Genomic DNA, 15277 nt, shown 5'->3' with positions numbered 1-15277 from the left:
GCCCTTAAAAAAACATTTCAATTCATTAAGATGAATGCAGATTTCACTGTAGTATTTGATACAGCAATCGTGACTTGAGATAACCTAGCGCATACTTCCAGAGTTCTTTGAAATTGCCATTTTGTGAGACCTTGATGATGATAGATGATGCCGATAGTCTGGGAGGCTAAATTTAATGTTTTAGACAACAAGTGTCCTCGCGCAAGGATACAAGAGCAGGTGTGGGCTGGTGGGAGGTGCGCTTGCAAGCATGAGAAACGAATCTCACATTCTCAGGACAGTCATTCAACTTCGCCGCTCAGGGTGAATAAACATGCTAGTAGAAAGGTGGTGGCTGATTTTGGCCTTGGGTGAGTATTTTTAAAATCATCTGCCAATCTGCTGTGTTGTTTGTTCCTTTTTCTGTGTCTGATTTTGATTAATGATGGCTGCTAATAGTTACAGGTTGTGTTGCTTGTGTTGTAAAAGGACTGTTGACTAGGCTAATTTAGACTCCTATGTTATTAATCACCGTTGTCATCTTACATTATACGTCCGACTTTCTTTTTATTCTTTTTTTTATTCCCAGAATGTATTATGTGCATCTACAGCAAGCCCTTACAGCAGAAGAGAAGGTGTTTTTTTCAAATAACAGAAAGTACAAAGCATAACTACAGGCAGAATAAGAAATACACTGCTGCGGGCAGTGTGAGCGGGTCAGTGCAAGTTTGTGAGACCACGGACTGTTGCGTGGGCTACTACCGGATCATTAACGGCACACCAAAAGCTGACATTCTTGGTAAGAAGCCCGTATGTCTGGGCAAGTACGTGGAGTGTATAGTGGGTGATTGAAAACAACAACAACAACAACAACAACAACACATTTTTAGCACATTAGCAAAAAAAAATCTAATGATTGATAAGCTAGTTTAAAGAAAGCTCCCGCGCCAATTGTAACAGCTGAAATGTGCCACGTGCTGTGAAGTATAATGAAGTATGTAATATTGTTTGTCGTGCTCCTGATTTTTCGATTGCAGCTTGTGACCGAATTGAAAAGTCATGCCCAGATGAAACCTGCAAGGCACAAACACGCATCAACAATCAATTCTTGACGTGCATGTGCAACACAGACCTCTGCAATGGCAACATTACTTGGGGAAAAGAACAGACTTCACACCCCTACTCTTATTTTTCAGGTATGGTATTAATAAGGTTATATAACCGTGAATTACTAAATAAATGTATAATTTAAGAATAATATATCATAATACAATTAGAAGCATTTAAAAAGCCTAAAACACTTCATGTCCTTCCCGAGGCAACCCCAAAGGAATTTGTGCCCCTCGGGGAATCAAACCAAAGATCTTTTTCTTGTTAGGCTCTTGTTATGCTGAATATATATTCAGGTGGTTGACAAATTTAAGGAAAAATCAACATTAAGTGTAACATTACCAGACACCCAACACTTGGCATTGATTTGTCAGTATCTGGAACAGTTAGCCATCACCATGCCAGCAAAATGGCTCACACACCATTACAAAGATCTCTAGCTCAAATTGTTGTGTTTTTCCTTGAATTCTTCACCCATTCGCATGTGCGATAGATATGATCATTCATTCAGAATTCAACTGGCACCTAATCCTTTTTTCTCCCCTTTTTAGTCGTCTTCATGAAAAAGGCTGTGAAACCTCTGGTTGGGATTTTGCTCTTTATGTGTTTCTGGATCGTTGCTGCTCAATGGAGAAGTTGCCTAAAAAAGAAAAGTAAAGTTCTTTTTTCTTCAAAAACATTATTTATGATTTAAATACCACTTGAGTAATTCAGTTTGACCTGACTGACTCCACTGCAAAAAAAGAAAAGAAAAGAAAAGAAAAGAAAAAATAGTGAATCTTCTTTTACACCTTCAAAGTTATGCTTTACCCTCAGATTTCTCAGAGAAGTCCAGCATGCAGGGCAAAAACACTCAAATTCAGTTTGCTATTTTCCTAAAAATAACAATGTCACTTTTAATGCTTTTTTTTTTTTTTAATGCTATAATTTAATTAATTATTCATTTTGGCAGTCTTAATTCCTAGGGTCAGGACTGCCAAAATGAAATAATAAAATTATCATGAAATAATTAAATGTGTCAATAATTAATTAAAATGTGAAATAAATAATTAATAATTAATTAAATATGTCCAAATATGTATTTAATTAATTAATTACATATATATATATTTGATTAATTATTGACACATTTAATTAATTATTTCATGATGTATTTATTTATTATTTAACGGTCTATTTAATTAATTCATTTTGGCAGTCCTGGCATTCCATACTTGTTGAGTCGTTCTCTGGGATGTGTAACTTGCGTGAATTTCATTAAGGGATAACATCGCATGTGATAAAAGTTGACAACAAGCTGGCCAGCTCAGAGGTTGAAGACTGTTTTGTTTAAGGTCCATTTTCTGCCTTCAGTTTTACATTTTTAGTGTTTAATATTTGCATTGCATGTTCACATCAATCAACTGTGATGAGATATTAGGTTTACCCGTCTATTTTTAGTATTAATATGGTAATAATGTGTCCATTTGTCTTTTTTAATTCCACAGAAGAATAAAGCTATTGTTTCTACATTTTCTCAACTTAAATTGAGTTCCCATGATGTCTTGGCCTTGAAATGCCTTCATTCTATGTGCTACGCTGACCTTGGTTTTTATCTGTGTTACGGTACTCCCTCTGCTACTCTTCAGTCACATTTCCATGCTCTCAGTAACTAATCAGGAAGCTTTCAAATGAATGGTGGCTTTATTGTACTACCAGATTACTTTCTATGAGTGGCAACTAAATCACTTCTTTACTATAATATTTCAGAGAAGAATCTACAGTCCCCCAGTCATTACCACATCCGACCCTCCTGTTCCTGCCAAATGACAAAAACCTCTGAGATCGACATCAGTCAGATCGAGCTACAGCAGGTATGCTCTGCTATGAAACAGGTTAATTCCACAGTAGGTAGTGTGCAAATTATCAGCAAGAAATGCATACAGGTTCTGATTCTTTACTTGTTTATGTCCTGCAGATTGTGGGCCGAGGGCATTTTGCAACTGTTTTTCAAGGGACATACCAGGGCTCTGTGGTGGCTGTCAAATTTTTACCTGCAGCCTATGAACATAATTTTAACACAGAAAAGGAGATTTATGAGCTACTGCTGTCAAAGCATACTAGCATTGTGAACTTTCTCGGTGCTGGGAGGAAACCAGATGACAAAAGCTGGTTCATCGTGCTGCAGTTTGCTGAATATGTGAGTGAAAACCTTTGCACGAAGACAACAGCTGCTCAAGGAAAAAACTGCATGGAACAGACCAGAGAAATATTTGTAAATAATACTAAGAGTCTGTTACAAGTGACAAATAGAATATATAGGTAAAAGAAAAATATTTATTCAAATTATCTAAAGTAACGTGAGTAAATGTTAAAGAAAAATGAATAAATGAACAGGCGCTAAAAATGTCAAATTATATGCCAGGTTAAGCCACTGTGTTTAAAAATATTTATTAAACCAGCTATTCTACCCACATCTCTTATTTAATCACAATGACTTCAGTTCCTTTTTGATCCCATCGGAGACTGAAGGAAACATGTCGCATTATGTGACTCATTCATCATTAAAACCATTTCTGATCAGATGTCTAGTCCGAGACAGAATTATCGTAGAGTAAGGCTAATAAAATTATTGCAAACACTAAGTGGAAACGATTGTAAAGATTTTAAGATGGGTATACTGAACAAAACCATTAATAAAGGTTTAATGGGTCAGGGGTCAGGATTGCTGCCTCACAGCAGGGAAGCTTCCTAGTTTGAACTTAGTCTTTCTGTGTGGAGCTCTCACATTCTCATAGTCAGAAGACATTCATGTCATATTAAGCTGTTATTCTAACCTGGACATAGATCGGATAATCCGGTACTGTATGGTTAAACCTTGTAGGACTTCAGTTGATCAGTAAGAGTAGAACAGCTCTACATAAAGTTTAAAACTAATGCTAATGTGTGAAACATAATTGCTTTTCTATATTTATGGTTGAATAGTTTATGTTCGATGGCTCTAAGTCTATAGCGCTTTATGTATTTGAAACCACTGTATGCTTCAAGTACGAATGACTATTATCCCTTTGATTTCAGGGATCTCTTCATTCCTTTTTGTCAAAACAAACCACGAGCTGGATGTTCTCACTGAACCTGTGCCAGTCGCTATCACAGGGACTTTCCTATCTCCACTCTGACCTTCTCAGCCATGGTACTGGCCAGAATAATATTGCAACAAATGCATGTGTGCATGGGTTGTCTGTTTGATGTGGGAAGCATAGAATGCATGTTTTTAAACTATTATCATCAAGAATAAAGATGAGTTGTTTTTATCCAAACAATGGATCTACTGCAGTGATTCATCTAATGTGGCCACAAATCTTAAATAATGATAAGCTGTTTATGTGAGGCTGTCTTGGTATGTGAGAGTAAGCTACAGGAACAAAATATTGTTTATTGGATTTTTCATACAGATTTGCACAAACCTCCTGTGGCCCACAGAGACCTCAGCAGCTCCAACGTGCTGGTGAAGGTGGATGGTACCTGTGCCCTGTGTGATTTTGGATGCTCCACCATTCTGCGTTCTTGTTCAGAGCCTTACCGCAGGCACAACCAGAATAAAAACACAAAGGTGAGACACAGGTACTACTGTTTATCCACTCAAATCCTCTTATTTAAATAACAAAACAAAAAAACTTGAAGACCTAGACTTGCTGCTGTTTTTTGAAGTAATTAAAATTTCACACTAGAATTACATGAAATCAAAACATCCAATATTATTACTTATTTCTAATAGATAAATTTGTATTTTTGTAGTGTATTCAACTGGGCACGCTGCACTACATGGCTCCTGAGATCCTGGAAGGCTTTGTGAACCTGAACGAAAGCATGTTTCTCATGCAGGGTGACGTTTATGCTTTGGGTCTGCTGCTGTGGGAGATCTGGATGTGCTGCTATGATTTATTTGAAGGTTAGTCATTATGAGTAGATGATATGATGTTATGATGTTCAAAAATAAGTCCAAGGCTCTTTAGAGTAGTACAGAAGGCCAAGGTAAAGTTATTCAGAGTACCTAAACGGCTTGGCAAACTGTAAAAAGGTTGCTGTATATTGTGTAGCTGTAAAGTGCAGCTTTATTTGACTAGAAATTATCTTTTTTTTTTTTACATGTAAGGTACGTACTACAAGAAAAAGCTTTTGTGTTTCTGTTCATGGAGTGAAACTGTGGAACAGTTTGAATATGGAATTAAAGCAACGTCCAAACAGAAAACAGTTGAAAAAGAGTTATAAAAATATGATCTTCTCGAACTATAAAGAAAGGGAAAATATTGATAATAAGTGAATGTCTCTATTTAAAAAATTTCATGATGTGATATTATAGTATATAGTATATATTATTTCAGAAATCTGTTCACTATTTTTATTACAAATTATATCAGTAAGGAAGCTGACTAAATATTAACTGATAACTTATGGCAAAGAGGTGGGATTAAATAAGTGTGTACTTCTTCCCACTCCCTTTCAACATGTAAATGAATCAGAACGGTAGCAATATTGAAATGTATTGACTTTTGTATAGTATTTTCTCTCTCTCTCTCTTATTTTCTTTACAAAGTGTACCTATATATTGTTTACACGTTTGAAATAAATTAACAAACAAACAATAATGGTGCAGCAGTGCAAATGATAAATGTCATGTCATACACCTGCAGTGTTTCTGATGTGTTTGGAGTCAAATATGATACTTTTAATGTAGTCTGAATTTAGAAACAAAAAACTGCAGGTCATTCAGTTTTCTCTGCTTTAAGGCGAGCCTATTATTGTAATGGGTTGTCATTATCAACAGTACAATTTCAGGCTGTTGCTAGAGTGTCCAGCTTTCATTCCTCTCAGAAAATATCAATTACCACACTGGCTTTTCAGTGGGTGTGTCAATGAAAGGGGAAAACTGATCTGAATCAGAAACTGGTGAATAGTGCGCTCCAGCCGGCCTGGTTTCCCAGTTGCTTGAAATCTGATAGTTAATGCATTGGTTTCTGGGCTGACAAGTCATATTTTCAATTCACTAAGCCTAGAAAAAACTAATAGCACTGCTTCCACCTGCAGGCGGAGCTGCACCACAGCATCTTTTGCCATATGAACTAGAGCTGGGAAGCAATGTAACACTGGAGAGCCTCATGCTGTACGTGTCCTATATGGACAAAAGACCCTGTATACCTGAACACTGGGAACTGCTACCACAGGTATTCTTGCATAGGGGCTTTGTGGTACCACTTACACCTGTGGTGTCTGTAATGTGTGGACTAAATGTTTATTGTTCTCAGGGAGCTGCGCTGAGGGAGCTCCTGGAGGATTGCTGGGACAGTGATTCAGAAGCCCGACTGACAGCTCACAGTGTTGTGGAAAGAATAACCTCTCTTCAGTCTTCTTACTCTCTGTGACTTCTTTTTCTGTTGTCTTTTCAGGTAGACATGATTTTGTACTGCTTTCCTTCAGAAACCTTTTTCTGCATCAGCTGCCATAATGATCTCTTATCTGGCAGTTCTGATATAAAGTGAACTCTGATAGCATTACTCAGCAGGCTCATAGGCATTTCTGTCCCAGTTTACTCAGAGCTATACTGACAAGGAGACTGAATTTCATCTCATTAATAGTACCACTGACGCCTTACTTCAGCAGGAACTGGTTTCACTGTTTCTTTTAAAGCCCACAGGATTTGTGTTCGTGCTAATGGAAAGCCCTGTGGTATATATTACAAAAGAGAACCGACCAAAGTAGCAGCCATGCAAGTTCAAAACATCTCAGAAATGCAACAAATATCACCCAAAAAGCAAATGTTTCATACGCATAAACTCAATTTAAATTGAACCTCTCCCTAAACGGTCACTCCTAAAAAAACGAAAAAGAAAAAAGATAAGATCAGAGTGTTTCCTTTGTTTCTTACTAAATATTCCATGATCAACTGTAAGTGGGATTATTGGAAAGTGCAAGTATTTATTTCAGTTTTAAATTTCAAGCTAAATCTAATTTTTAGGTCTTCAAACAAAGAAACATGAAATTCATGTTTTATTGACATTTATTCTTCATTAACTTCAGTATCTCAATGATTGAGTGCTGTTTACTAAGTTACTGTTACTGTTGAAGTTACTAAGTAACTGTTGAATCCCAGGAGACTCCCCCAGTGCATATATCTTACACTGTGTAACTTCGCTGCCTTTAAATTAATGTGCATAATGTTACCTTTTTAATCCCATTTATCACTTATGAAAGAGAGGATAGCAACAGGGACAAACTCCAAGCGTACACCGTTTGACTGCTGTGGCTGGGCTTTGAAGGTGATGCAGAATACCAAATATAATATTCATTTAAAAATGTGTAATCAAGGAAACTTATGAATTAGAGAATTTTCATTTATTAAATTAATTATAAAGATTATTTTAAAACTGACCACTAGATGTCACTGTTCACTCACATCTATTTGTTTGCAGTGGAAACAATGGATTGTGATCTCATCACAAATCTATTCTCAACACTACAACAAGGAAAAAAGCCAGCATGTTCAACATGTGGCCACATTCTTCTGGCTTACACTTGAAATATATTTATTTAAGCATTTCGTTGTTTAAACTTTTGCATTCAACTGAAATGTTGTTTTCATGCAAAAATGTCACTGATGTTTCAGAGATGCATGCTCATGCCTCAGCAGCATGTCTTTTGATCTCCAACCTTCAACCACAAGTTTAAAACTGTTTCTTTGGCATTGCCTTATTGTATGCTGCATGCACTGAATTCCAGTATGTAACTGTCATTACAAATGTTGCTGTGATTAAGTCAAAAGTTTGCACAAAGCTCCAAAAATATGACTTTATATGTCATCAAATTTTAACAACAGTAGAGAAACAAATGAGAAAGAAGTATTTGAACCAGTATAATATGCTTGTGGTGGGTAACCCAACGAAGGAGTCAGTCGAGGATGAATAAGTTTAACAATTTCCAAAAATCCACAAAGAACAGTAAACCTCATTTTAACCCTTGTCCTACTTTTAAGCCCACTTTCTGTTAGTGTTCTTTTGATGTTACCAACCACAAAAGCCAGAGACGTCATGTACTGCAGTCTAATGGTCTTGCAGATATTCTGGGTGATTTAGTCATGCACGGAAACATCTACTAGAGAGCTCACAGTTATGCTGGTGTCCTGCCTGATGCGGTTTCATTAGAACTAACAAAAGCGTTTCTTTTAATAAAGCAGCAGAGCCACTGTGGTATTTTAAAATGCTATATCTTCAGTTTCAAACACATTGCTTTCCTCAAAATATCTTGTAGCTGTGAACTCCTCGTCCAGCATATGATAAAGCTCAGTCCTTTCAGCTGAAACTGCTACTGACACTAATGATTATTTGGAATAACTTGTAGTTTCCACTTTTTTAAACTCACCTTGTGTCACATAAGCTGGAGTGGGACCTGCTGCTGCTGCTGCTTCACTCTCTCTGGCTGCGTTTTAAATTAAGGGCCACACATTACCTGGTGTTAAGTTCTGCTAGGGAAATTTGGCAGATATAGTGCAGATACTGGTTTAACAACTGCTGACAGCTAAACCATCCTTAACTTGTTAGTTGTACTCTGCACACAACACAGCCACAGAGCATGTATCTCTCACTGTCCTTTGCTTCTGCTGTCTTATTTCATGACGTTTAACCGAGGTTACTTTATCTATAACAGTTTTTTTTGTTTCTTTGTTTTACTGTTTAAAATGTACGTTTTAAATAAAAGAATAAAATCCCTTTTCTCTGACTGCAAAGTCTCTGCCAACTTCCTCAGAGTCTTCGAAGCTCGCCGCATGGCACAGCATCACCACAAATGTCTGATTGAAGTGATGGATTTAGGGTAAATCTGACCCGCAGGACATTCCCCGCATGCCTTCTTCCCCCGTGTTTCTGCCGCTGGGTAGGTCAAGTATTCGCTGGAAAAACCCAAATTAATCCCAAACGAGTGTGACGCTCGGGGATGTTGCCTTGTGGAGGCTCCACCCCTCGCCTCGGAGCGTGTGGTTCCCGTCGCTCCTGTTGCTGTGTTCCTGAGACTGAGAGTGGTAGTAGAAAACAACAGCTGGGCCGATAGATCAGACGGCTTTGGGGCATTTCTTAATTTTCAGACCATTACAGAAGCCTCCTTTAAACGTGTGAGACTCTATATGGACAACCCGATCATTAAAAAGAGCTCCAGCTGCTTTTTATCAAAACTCAAATTGATTTGGGGATCCGGTCCCGAGGAAAGCTGCTCCTGACAGGTGCGCAAAGTGCGCAGAGAGGATGGGCAGACGTGAGGCGGACAGCAGAGACGCAATGAACACTAGCGGACGCTCCGAGCTGGGCTGCCTGCAGGACGCGGCGTCCAGCAGCCAGCATGGCGGCGAGCAGTCACCGAGAATGGACAGCCGCCGTGCCTGCAACGCGGAGAAGCGACAGAGAAACATGAAAGTAGGCGTGGAGGCGCTGGGCCAGGCATCCACAGCCACAGCGTCCATTGAAGTAAAAAAGCATCAGCACAAGCACAACTTAAAGCACCGTTATGAGGTGATGGAGACGCTGGGGAAAGGCACCTACGGCAAAGTGAAGAAAGCGGTGGAGAGAGCGAGCCTGAAGACGGTAAGATGGTCACCATAACCCATCATATTATACTGCCTCAAGCTTTTCGGAGCTGTGTGGCTGAAGGACTCGTTATTTCCTAAACAAAGGGCGAAATGTGGTGAAAGGAAACGATAAATTATCAGTTTCTGAAATTGATCTGACCTCCTAACCTCGTCTGCTGACCCTGTAAAAAGCCTATAAAAAGTGTAATGTGATTCCCATGCTTTTACTTTTCGCCTGTGTCTTCATGCGTCTGTGCTTGCGTGCTGCACTTGCCACAGTGTTGCTCAGTGGTAATTAAATATTAATTTGAAGGTGGAAAGAACTTCGTGGGGGGCGCTCTGCGTGTGGTAGGATATGCGTTGATCCTGAACCCATTTCTTGTGCTGCCAGCTTGAGATGCCTTTGGTCTGACTCACTCAGCAATTGAAAAAGGGGATAAAATCACTACAATAGGTCTGCTCCAACTAGAGTCTGACCCCTAAAAACCCAGACTTAAGCACACACACACAGAGAGCAAGACATAATACCATAACAAGTTTCTATTTAACTTCACAATCTGAATATCTAGGTTAAAACAGAATGTGGTGCCAGATTAGTTTGAATAATCGTGGGTTTATGTCTGGTCAGACCTTAATCCCTCCCTCTGTGCTGTGATCTGAGAGGACGGGGCCTCATCAGTTTCCTTTCTGGTTTATTTTAGTAAATAAACACAGTTCCATAATCTGATTGCGACAAAAAAGATGATCCTGATTAGAGTGAGTTTCTCACAATTTGTCTGGCTCCTTCAACTGTGATTGCCAGATCTCCTCACTGATAGTAACCCCCGCCAGGTGTGGAGACGTCGTAGCCCTCACCAACTAGAAAATGTCTCAGTATATCAGAGACTGCCTACCCCCCTTCCCTCAACCCCCACCAGTTTGCTTACAGAGCAAATCATTCTCAGCCCTCTATTGTACACCTATGACTGCACACCAACCCAGCCAACTAATGACATCGACACGTATGCCAATGATGTCCTGACGGTGCTCAGAAAATAACCTGAAGCTTAACTCCCTTAAAACAAAAGAACTCATAATGGACTTCATGAGGCAAAGATAGGTCTACTCCCCACTCATTATAAATTAAGAATGGGTGGAATCTGTAGAATCACCCACATCTCCATGGATCTCACCTGGAGCCACAACACCCTGGTAAAGAAAGCCCAACAGCAGCTTCATTTCCTCTGTGTCCTGAGGAAGAATAACCTGGACCAGAAGTGGCCTTCTACAGCTCCTCATTGGAGAGTGTGCTCTTCTACTTCCTGGGTGTTTGCTACGCAGGGGCCACAACAGAGAACACGAAGCCTGTGCAGAGCGTAATTAACATCACCTAAAACATCAGTCACTGCCCTCTACCACCCTTGGAAGCCATCGCCAGATCCTCCTATCTCAGGAAAACCAGGGCCATCACAGGCGACCCTTTGCACCGCGCCCACCACCTGTATGACCTGCTGCCTTCTGGTTGGCGCCTCAGGTCAATCAGGTCCCACACCTTCAGACTCAAAAGCACCTTCTTCCCCTGGGACATTCAGACTGTCAAAAAACACTTTCTCCCCACCCCTGCCCAATCACCTCACTAATCTGAGCCATGGCCTGAGTTACCCTCATCACTCATGCCACTCACACACGGACTCTATTCATACCAGGTCATTTCTTTGCACGACTTTCAAGCACTTTGCAACTTGTTTTCTGTTGTGTACAATTCAATTCTATTCTATATCTTAACATGTAGTGAAGCATGTTTAAGAGACTGCTGGTAGGATACAGAGAGATGAACAAGGCCATGTAGAGTGTGTGTGTGTGTGTGTGTGTGTGTGTGTGTGTGTGTGTGTGTGTGTGTGTGCGCGTGCAGGGTGAGTGGGTTTGGTAGGACAAGGGGGAAAAGCTGAATTCCTTGAGCCATTAGCAGGCACATACCAAGGATTCTTTGAAACAAAACAGGCATTATTTTTGGAAACAAGGCTAGCGGGCTGTTTTGTGAGCTTGGGGAGATGGGAGAGGAAAGCAGGAAGAAGAGCAGGAAGAGAAGGCACTATGAGTGATTTTATATTAAGGAGCTCACTTGAGACTTGTTCCTGTAAAGTGTCTAAGTGGTTTTCCTGTGACGCTGCAAGAAAGGAATGTAAGTCATCCTCATGAATGCACAGGGTAAAGCAAAAGGAAAGATGAATAACCAGCCTTGGTTATGCAAGCTAAGTATTCTGTGGTCACTTACCCTGGTTTGGAGCCTCACTTGTTTTTAAAGCTTAAATATCGTAGGCAAGAAAGAAAAAAAAAAAGGAATTGAAGCAATCAGATAATGCCATCAGAAAAAAATTCTTGTTTCCTTTCTTGCATTTAATGTATATGTCTTTGCCCAGTTTCCCATCAGTTCTGCAATTCCTGGTTAAGGAAAGGGACGGCTTAAGGCTGTGTGTAGATGATTGGAGGTCAAGGGTCACTCTGGCAGGAAGCCTGTATAATTCTGCCGCTAAATCGTTCACAGATGCAGCAGGGACCTTTAGTGATGCTCAGGCTCCTGGGATACATTTGTGTGTTTGTGAGAATAGCAGGGTAGGAAGGAAGTTGGTGCACACCCCAACCCCCATGATGACTTCATACAGACAAACACACCTGCAATAAGTCAAGACTGGAGTCAGCAGGAAAACAGGAAGGGGATGGGAAAGCTAGTACATCCCTTTGCACATCTAAAATTGCCATGCCATCATAATATAGGCCGTGATGATGTCAGAGAACGCCTGAATGACTCCCACATGCTGCGTTGTGTTTCCTACACATTGTTGCAGTTTGCATGGTTGCAGTTTTTAGAGGAAACGATGAGATGTTGTTGGTGAGAAGGATACTTTAGAGGTCATATCTCTGCGTGATGCATCTGCAGGATATTTGCAGGCATAAGGGTGAGATCACACAAACAACCACAGCTTCCTCTACTCACACATGGCCCCTTGAAATCAGTCAGATAAAATGCTCACTTTGCCCTGAACCATACCCAGAGGGTCTGTATTCCCTGTGTCATGTGTCACTTCAAAGTCTTGGTAGTAAATTAGAGCTGAGACGGCAGTAGAATTTTTTGACTCCCAGTCCATATCTTGACGTGTCTAATCCATAACTTTTATCTGTTATATTGCACTAAATCATCCCAGTAACTGATTTTACAGTCTCCCCTTCTCTTCCTCACATTGCTTTAAGTATTTGGGTCATAAATGGCTCTTTAGTGAGCATCAGAATCTGCCTCCCCAACTTTTTAATATCTGCCCTTCAGCTGATGACCTCATAAATCAGAAGGTCACTTCAGTCTCAGGGGTTCCCTGGATGGTGTTCGTGTTGTGTTGCATAACTATCATGGTTGATGGAGCGTGCGAACTGTGTCTCTTCCAGTTTTTCGGAGACATTTTTTTCCCCCCGCCAGCTGAGAAAACTCGAGTTTTGACCTGTGGGAGCTCACCCACAGGGACATGCAAAATTATACAGCGCATGTTTCGTCCCATGTTTAAATATCAGCCTCACAAATTAGTCCCATGGCTTCAGCTACTTGTTATATTCCACGTCTCTGTTGTCCTTTGTGTATTTTAGGCACACTCCGATGCCTCGTTGTCTGCCTGCATGCACTTGTCTCGTCTTTGTAAAGTGTTGATTATGTGACACTTATTCTATCCAACCAGTTTTATAGGTTTGTTTTAGGATGCATGTTTTTATTGCGGGCCTGCGTGTGTGTGTTCAGAAGCTTCGGGTTGCACTGGTGTATGGGATTAAAGAAGCAGAGTGTGAACACTGCAGCTGTCAACCTTCTGCCTCTGAACATCTCACATCACGAGATCTGCTCTCACCATGCAGCCTTTAAACCCACATAATCATGTCTAATACCCAGAGATTTTATTAGTGTATGAGCGTGTGTTTTTTTTTTAAGCATCAACAGTATGTACAGTATGCCTTTGTTTCCATGTTTGGCTGTGCAGATGATGCATGAACTGTCTATTTATTTGTTGCTTTGATGGAGGTAAAGCAGAAAATGGTTAAATTTGTGTGTTTTCTGAGGAATTTATGGAAATTAAATCTACTGGCTCAAGTTTTATTACTCAGTCACTAGATTTAACACATGGTGTATGAAATTTGGACACAACCTTTTTTGTATAACATCCTCTAAACTTTGTCTTCCTTCCAAGGTGGCGATCAAGTCAATCCGCAAGGAGCGCATCACCGACGACCTGGACAGAATTCACATCCAGAGAGAGATTGAGATCACATCTTCACTCAGTCACCCCAACATCATACGCTTCCATGAGGGTAAGATGACACTGACACACCTTCCCACGTAATCAGACAATTTCATAGTTTGGTATCCAGCTAGCGTTTAGGCAGTCAATATTTTAAAGAACGTTAGTTGAAAGATATTAAGTTCCACAACACACATAGCAGCATTTACAGCAGTGTTGTTTAACAATGCCAGGGGCTAAGGGATAACGCTGGTAATGCTCACAAATCCTATTTGAAGCCCAAAACCAACAATGACACGACCCAACTAAGTATTTCCTATTTGTACAAAGAATCGTACACATGTCTTCTTACTCCGTTCCATAAACTTGCATTGTTGTTAAATACTTAACTTAAAATCATATCACTGATGCACTAATTTGGGAAAAATATCCCAAAACTACTACAAATACCACTCTGGGTCAATTCAGGCTAAACCACCAAAATACTCACTGCAGCAAGAAGGAATCTCCCCAAAAATGATTTGCTAAAAGCTATAGCACCCAGAAATGAAACAATATGATGGAAAAGAATTGTAAAACTTCTAAAACAGCCTTGAGAGATGGTCTTTGGTATCTTGTTTCATCATCTTGTAGTGTTACTTAACAATAAAAACAGAAGATTTTTACCCTTATTCACTAAAGGTCTCCCATTTATTGTTGGATGGGTATTGTTGTTCAATAGAACAAATGAGGAGGATGTTATAGTCATCAATAAGATAAAAAATTCCAGTTAGCCCCACACCTGTCACTATACTTAAGTATATCATTTCGATTGGTAGCCATTCATCAGGTGAGACTCTTTTAAAGTTGTACAAATGACAGAAACTGCAGATATTTCTGTTTCTATGAAGATTTATTGAAATCAATAAGCATTTGCATACACGGATTACACAGGAGTTGAAAACCTACACAGCCAAAACAGCATTAAAGGTTTCTGTTTTCCTGTGTTGACAGTGTTTGAGAGCCGGGATAAGATTGTGATTGTGATGGAGTACGCCAGCAGAGGAGAGCTGTATGATTACATACAGGAGAGGAGGCGACTGCCAGAAACAGAAGCCCGCAGCATCTTCAGACAGATTACATCTGCTGTCCACTACTGCCATAAGGTTTATACACACCAAACAACCTACCCACATGTGTTCTGCAGGTGCCCAACAGGAATACATTACAAGTTAGCAAATTGCACACAGGCACGTGTGCACACATGCAAATACTGTACCGCTTAAACCAATAAATCCTAATCCTATTACTGCAGAAAAACTTGACTTGAGTTTTCAGATCTCTTTGGGTTAAGAGCGCATTATAA

The 15277-nt window shown here is 39.9% G+C and overlaps 2 protein-coding genes across 2 annotated transcripts in view; both read left to right on the top strand.

Moving 5' to 3' along the window:
• The first annotated feature begins 213 nt into the window (after window positions 1-213).
• On the top strand, window positions 214-8841 carry LOC309697906 (bone morphogenetic protein receptor type-2-like). Its single transcript, XM_082520113.1, has 11 exons — window positions 214-350; window positions 569-778; window positions 1017-1175; window positions 1641-1742; window positions 2839-2942; window positions 3047-3268; window positions 4147-4261; window positions 4524-4681; window positions 4867-5020; window positions 6157-6293; window positions 6375-8841. The coding sequence occupies exons 1-11, from the start codon at window positions 314-316 to the stop codon at window positions 6489-6491; spliced, it is 1515 nt and encodes a 504-aa protein (XP_082376239.1). The 5' UTR covers window positions 214-313; the 3' UTR covers window positions 6492-8841.
• Window positions 8842-9016: 175 nt separating this feature from the next.
• Window positions 9017-15277, top strand: part of LOC309697905 (NUAK family SNF1-like kinase 1) — a 22775-nt gene continuing 16514 nt past the window's right edge. The window contains exons 1-3 of the mRNA XM_082520112.1: window positions 9017-9695; window positions 13882-14002; window positions 14926-15077. Coding sequence (XP_082376238.1) covers window positions 9360-9695; window positions 13882-14002; window positions 14926-15077 — 609 coding nt within the window. The 5' untranslated portion in view covers window positions 9017-9359. The remainder of the gene's footprint in view (window positions 9696-13881; window positions 14003-14925; window positions 15078-15277) is intronic.

Source organism: Aulonocara stuartgranti, assembly GCF_965226115.1.
Source record: "Aulonocara stuartgranti genome assembly, chromosome: 20".
Taxonomy (NCBI): Eukaryota; Metazoa; Chordata; class Actinopteri; order Cichliformes; family Cichlidae; genus Aulonocara; species Aulonocara stuartgranti.
The sequence above is the reverse complement of the archived record's forward strand: the minus strand, read 5'-3'. Positions and strand labels throughout refer to the sequence as shown.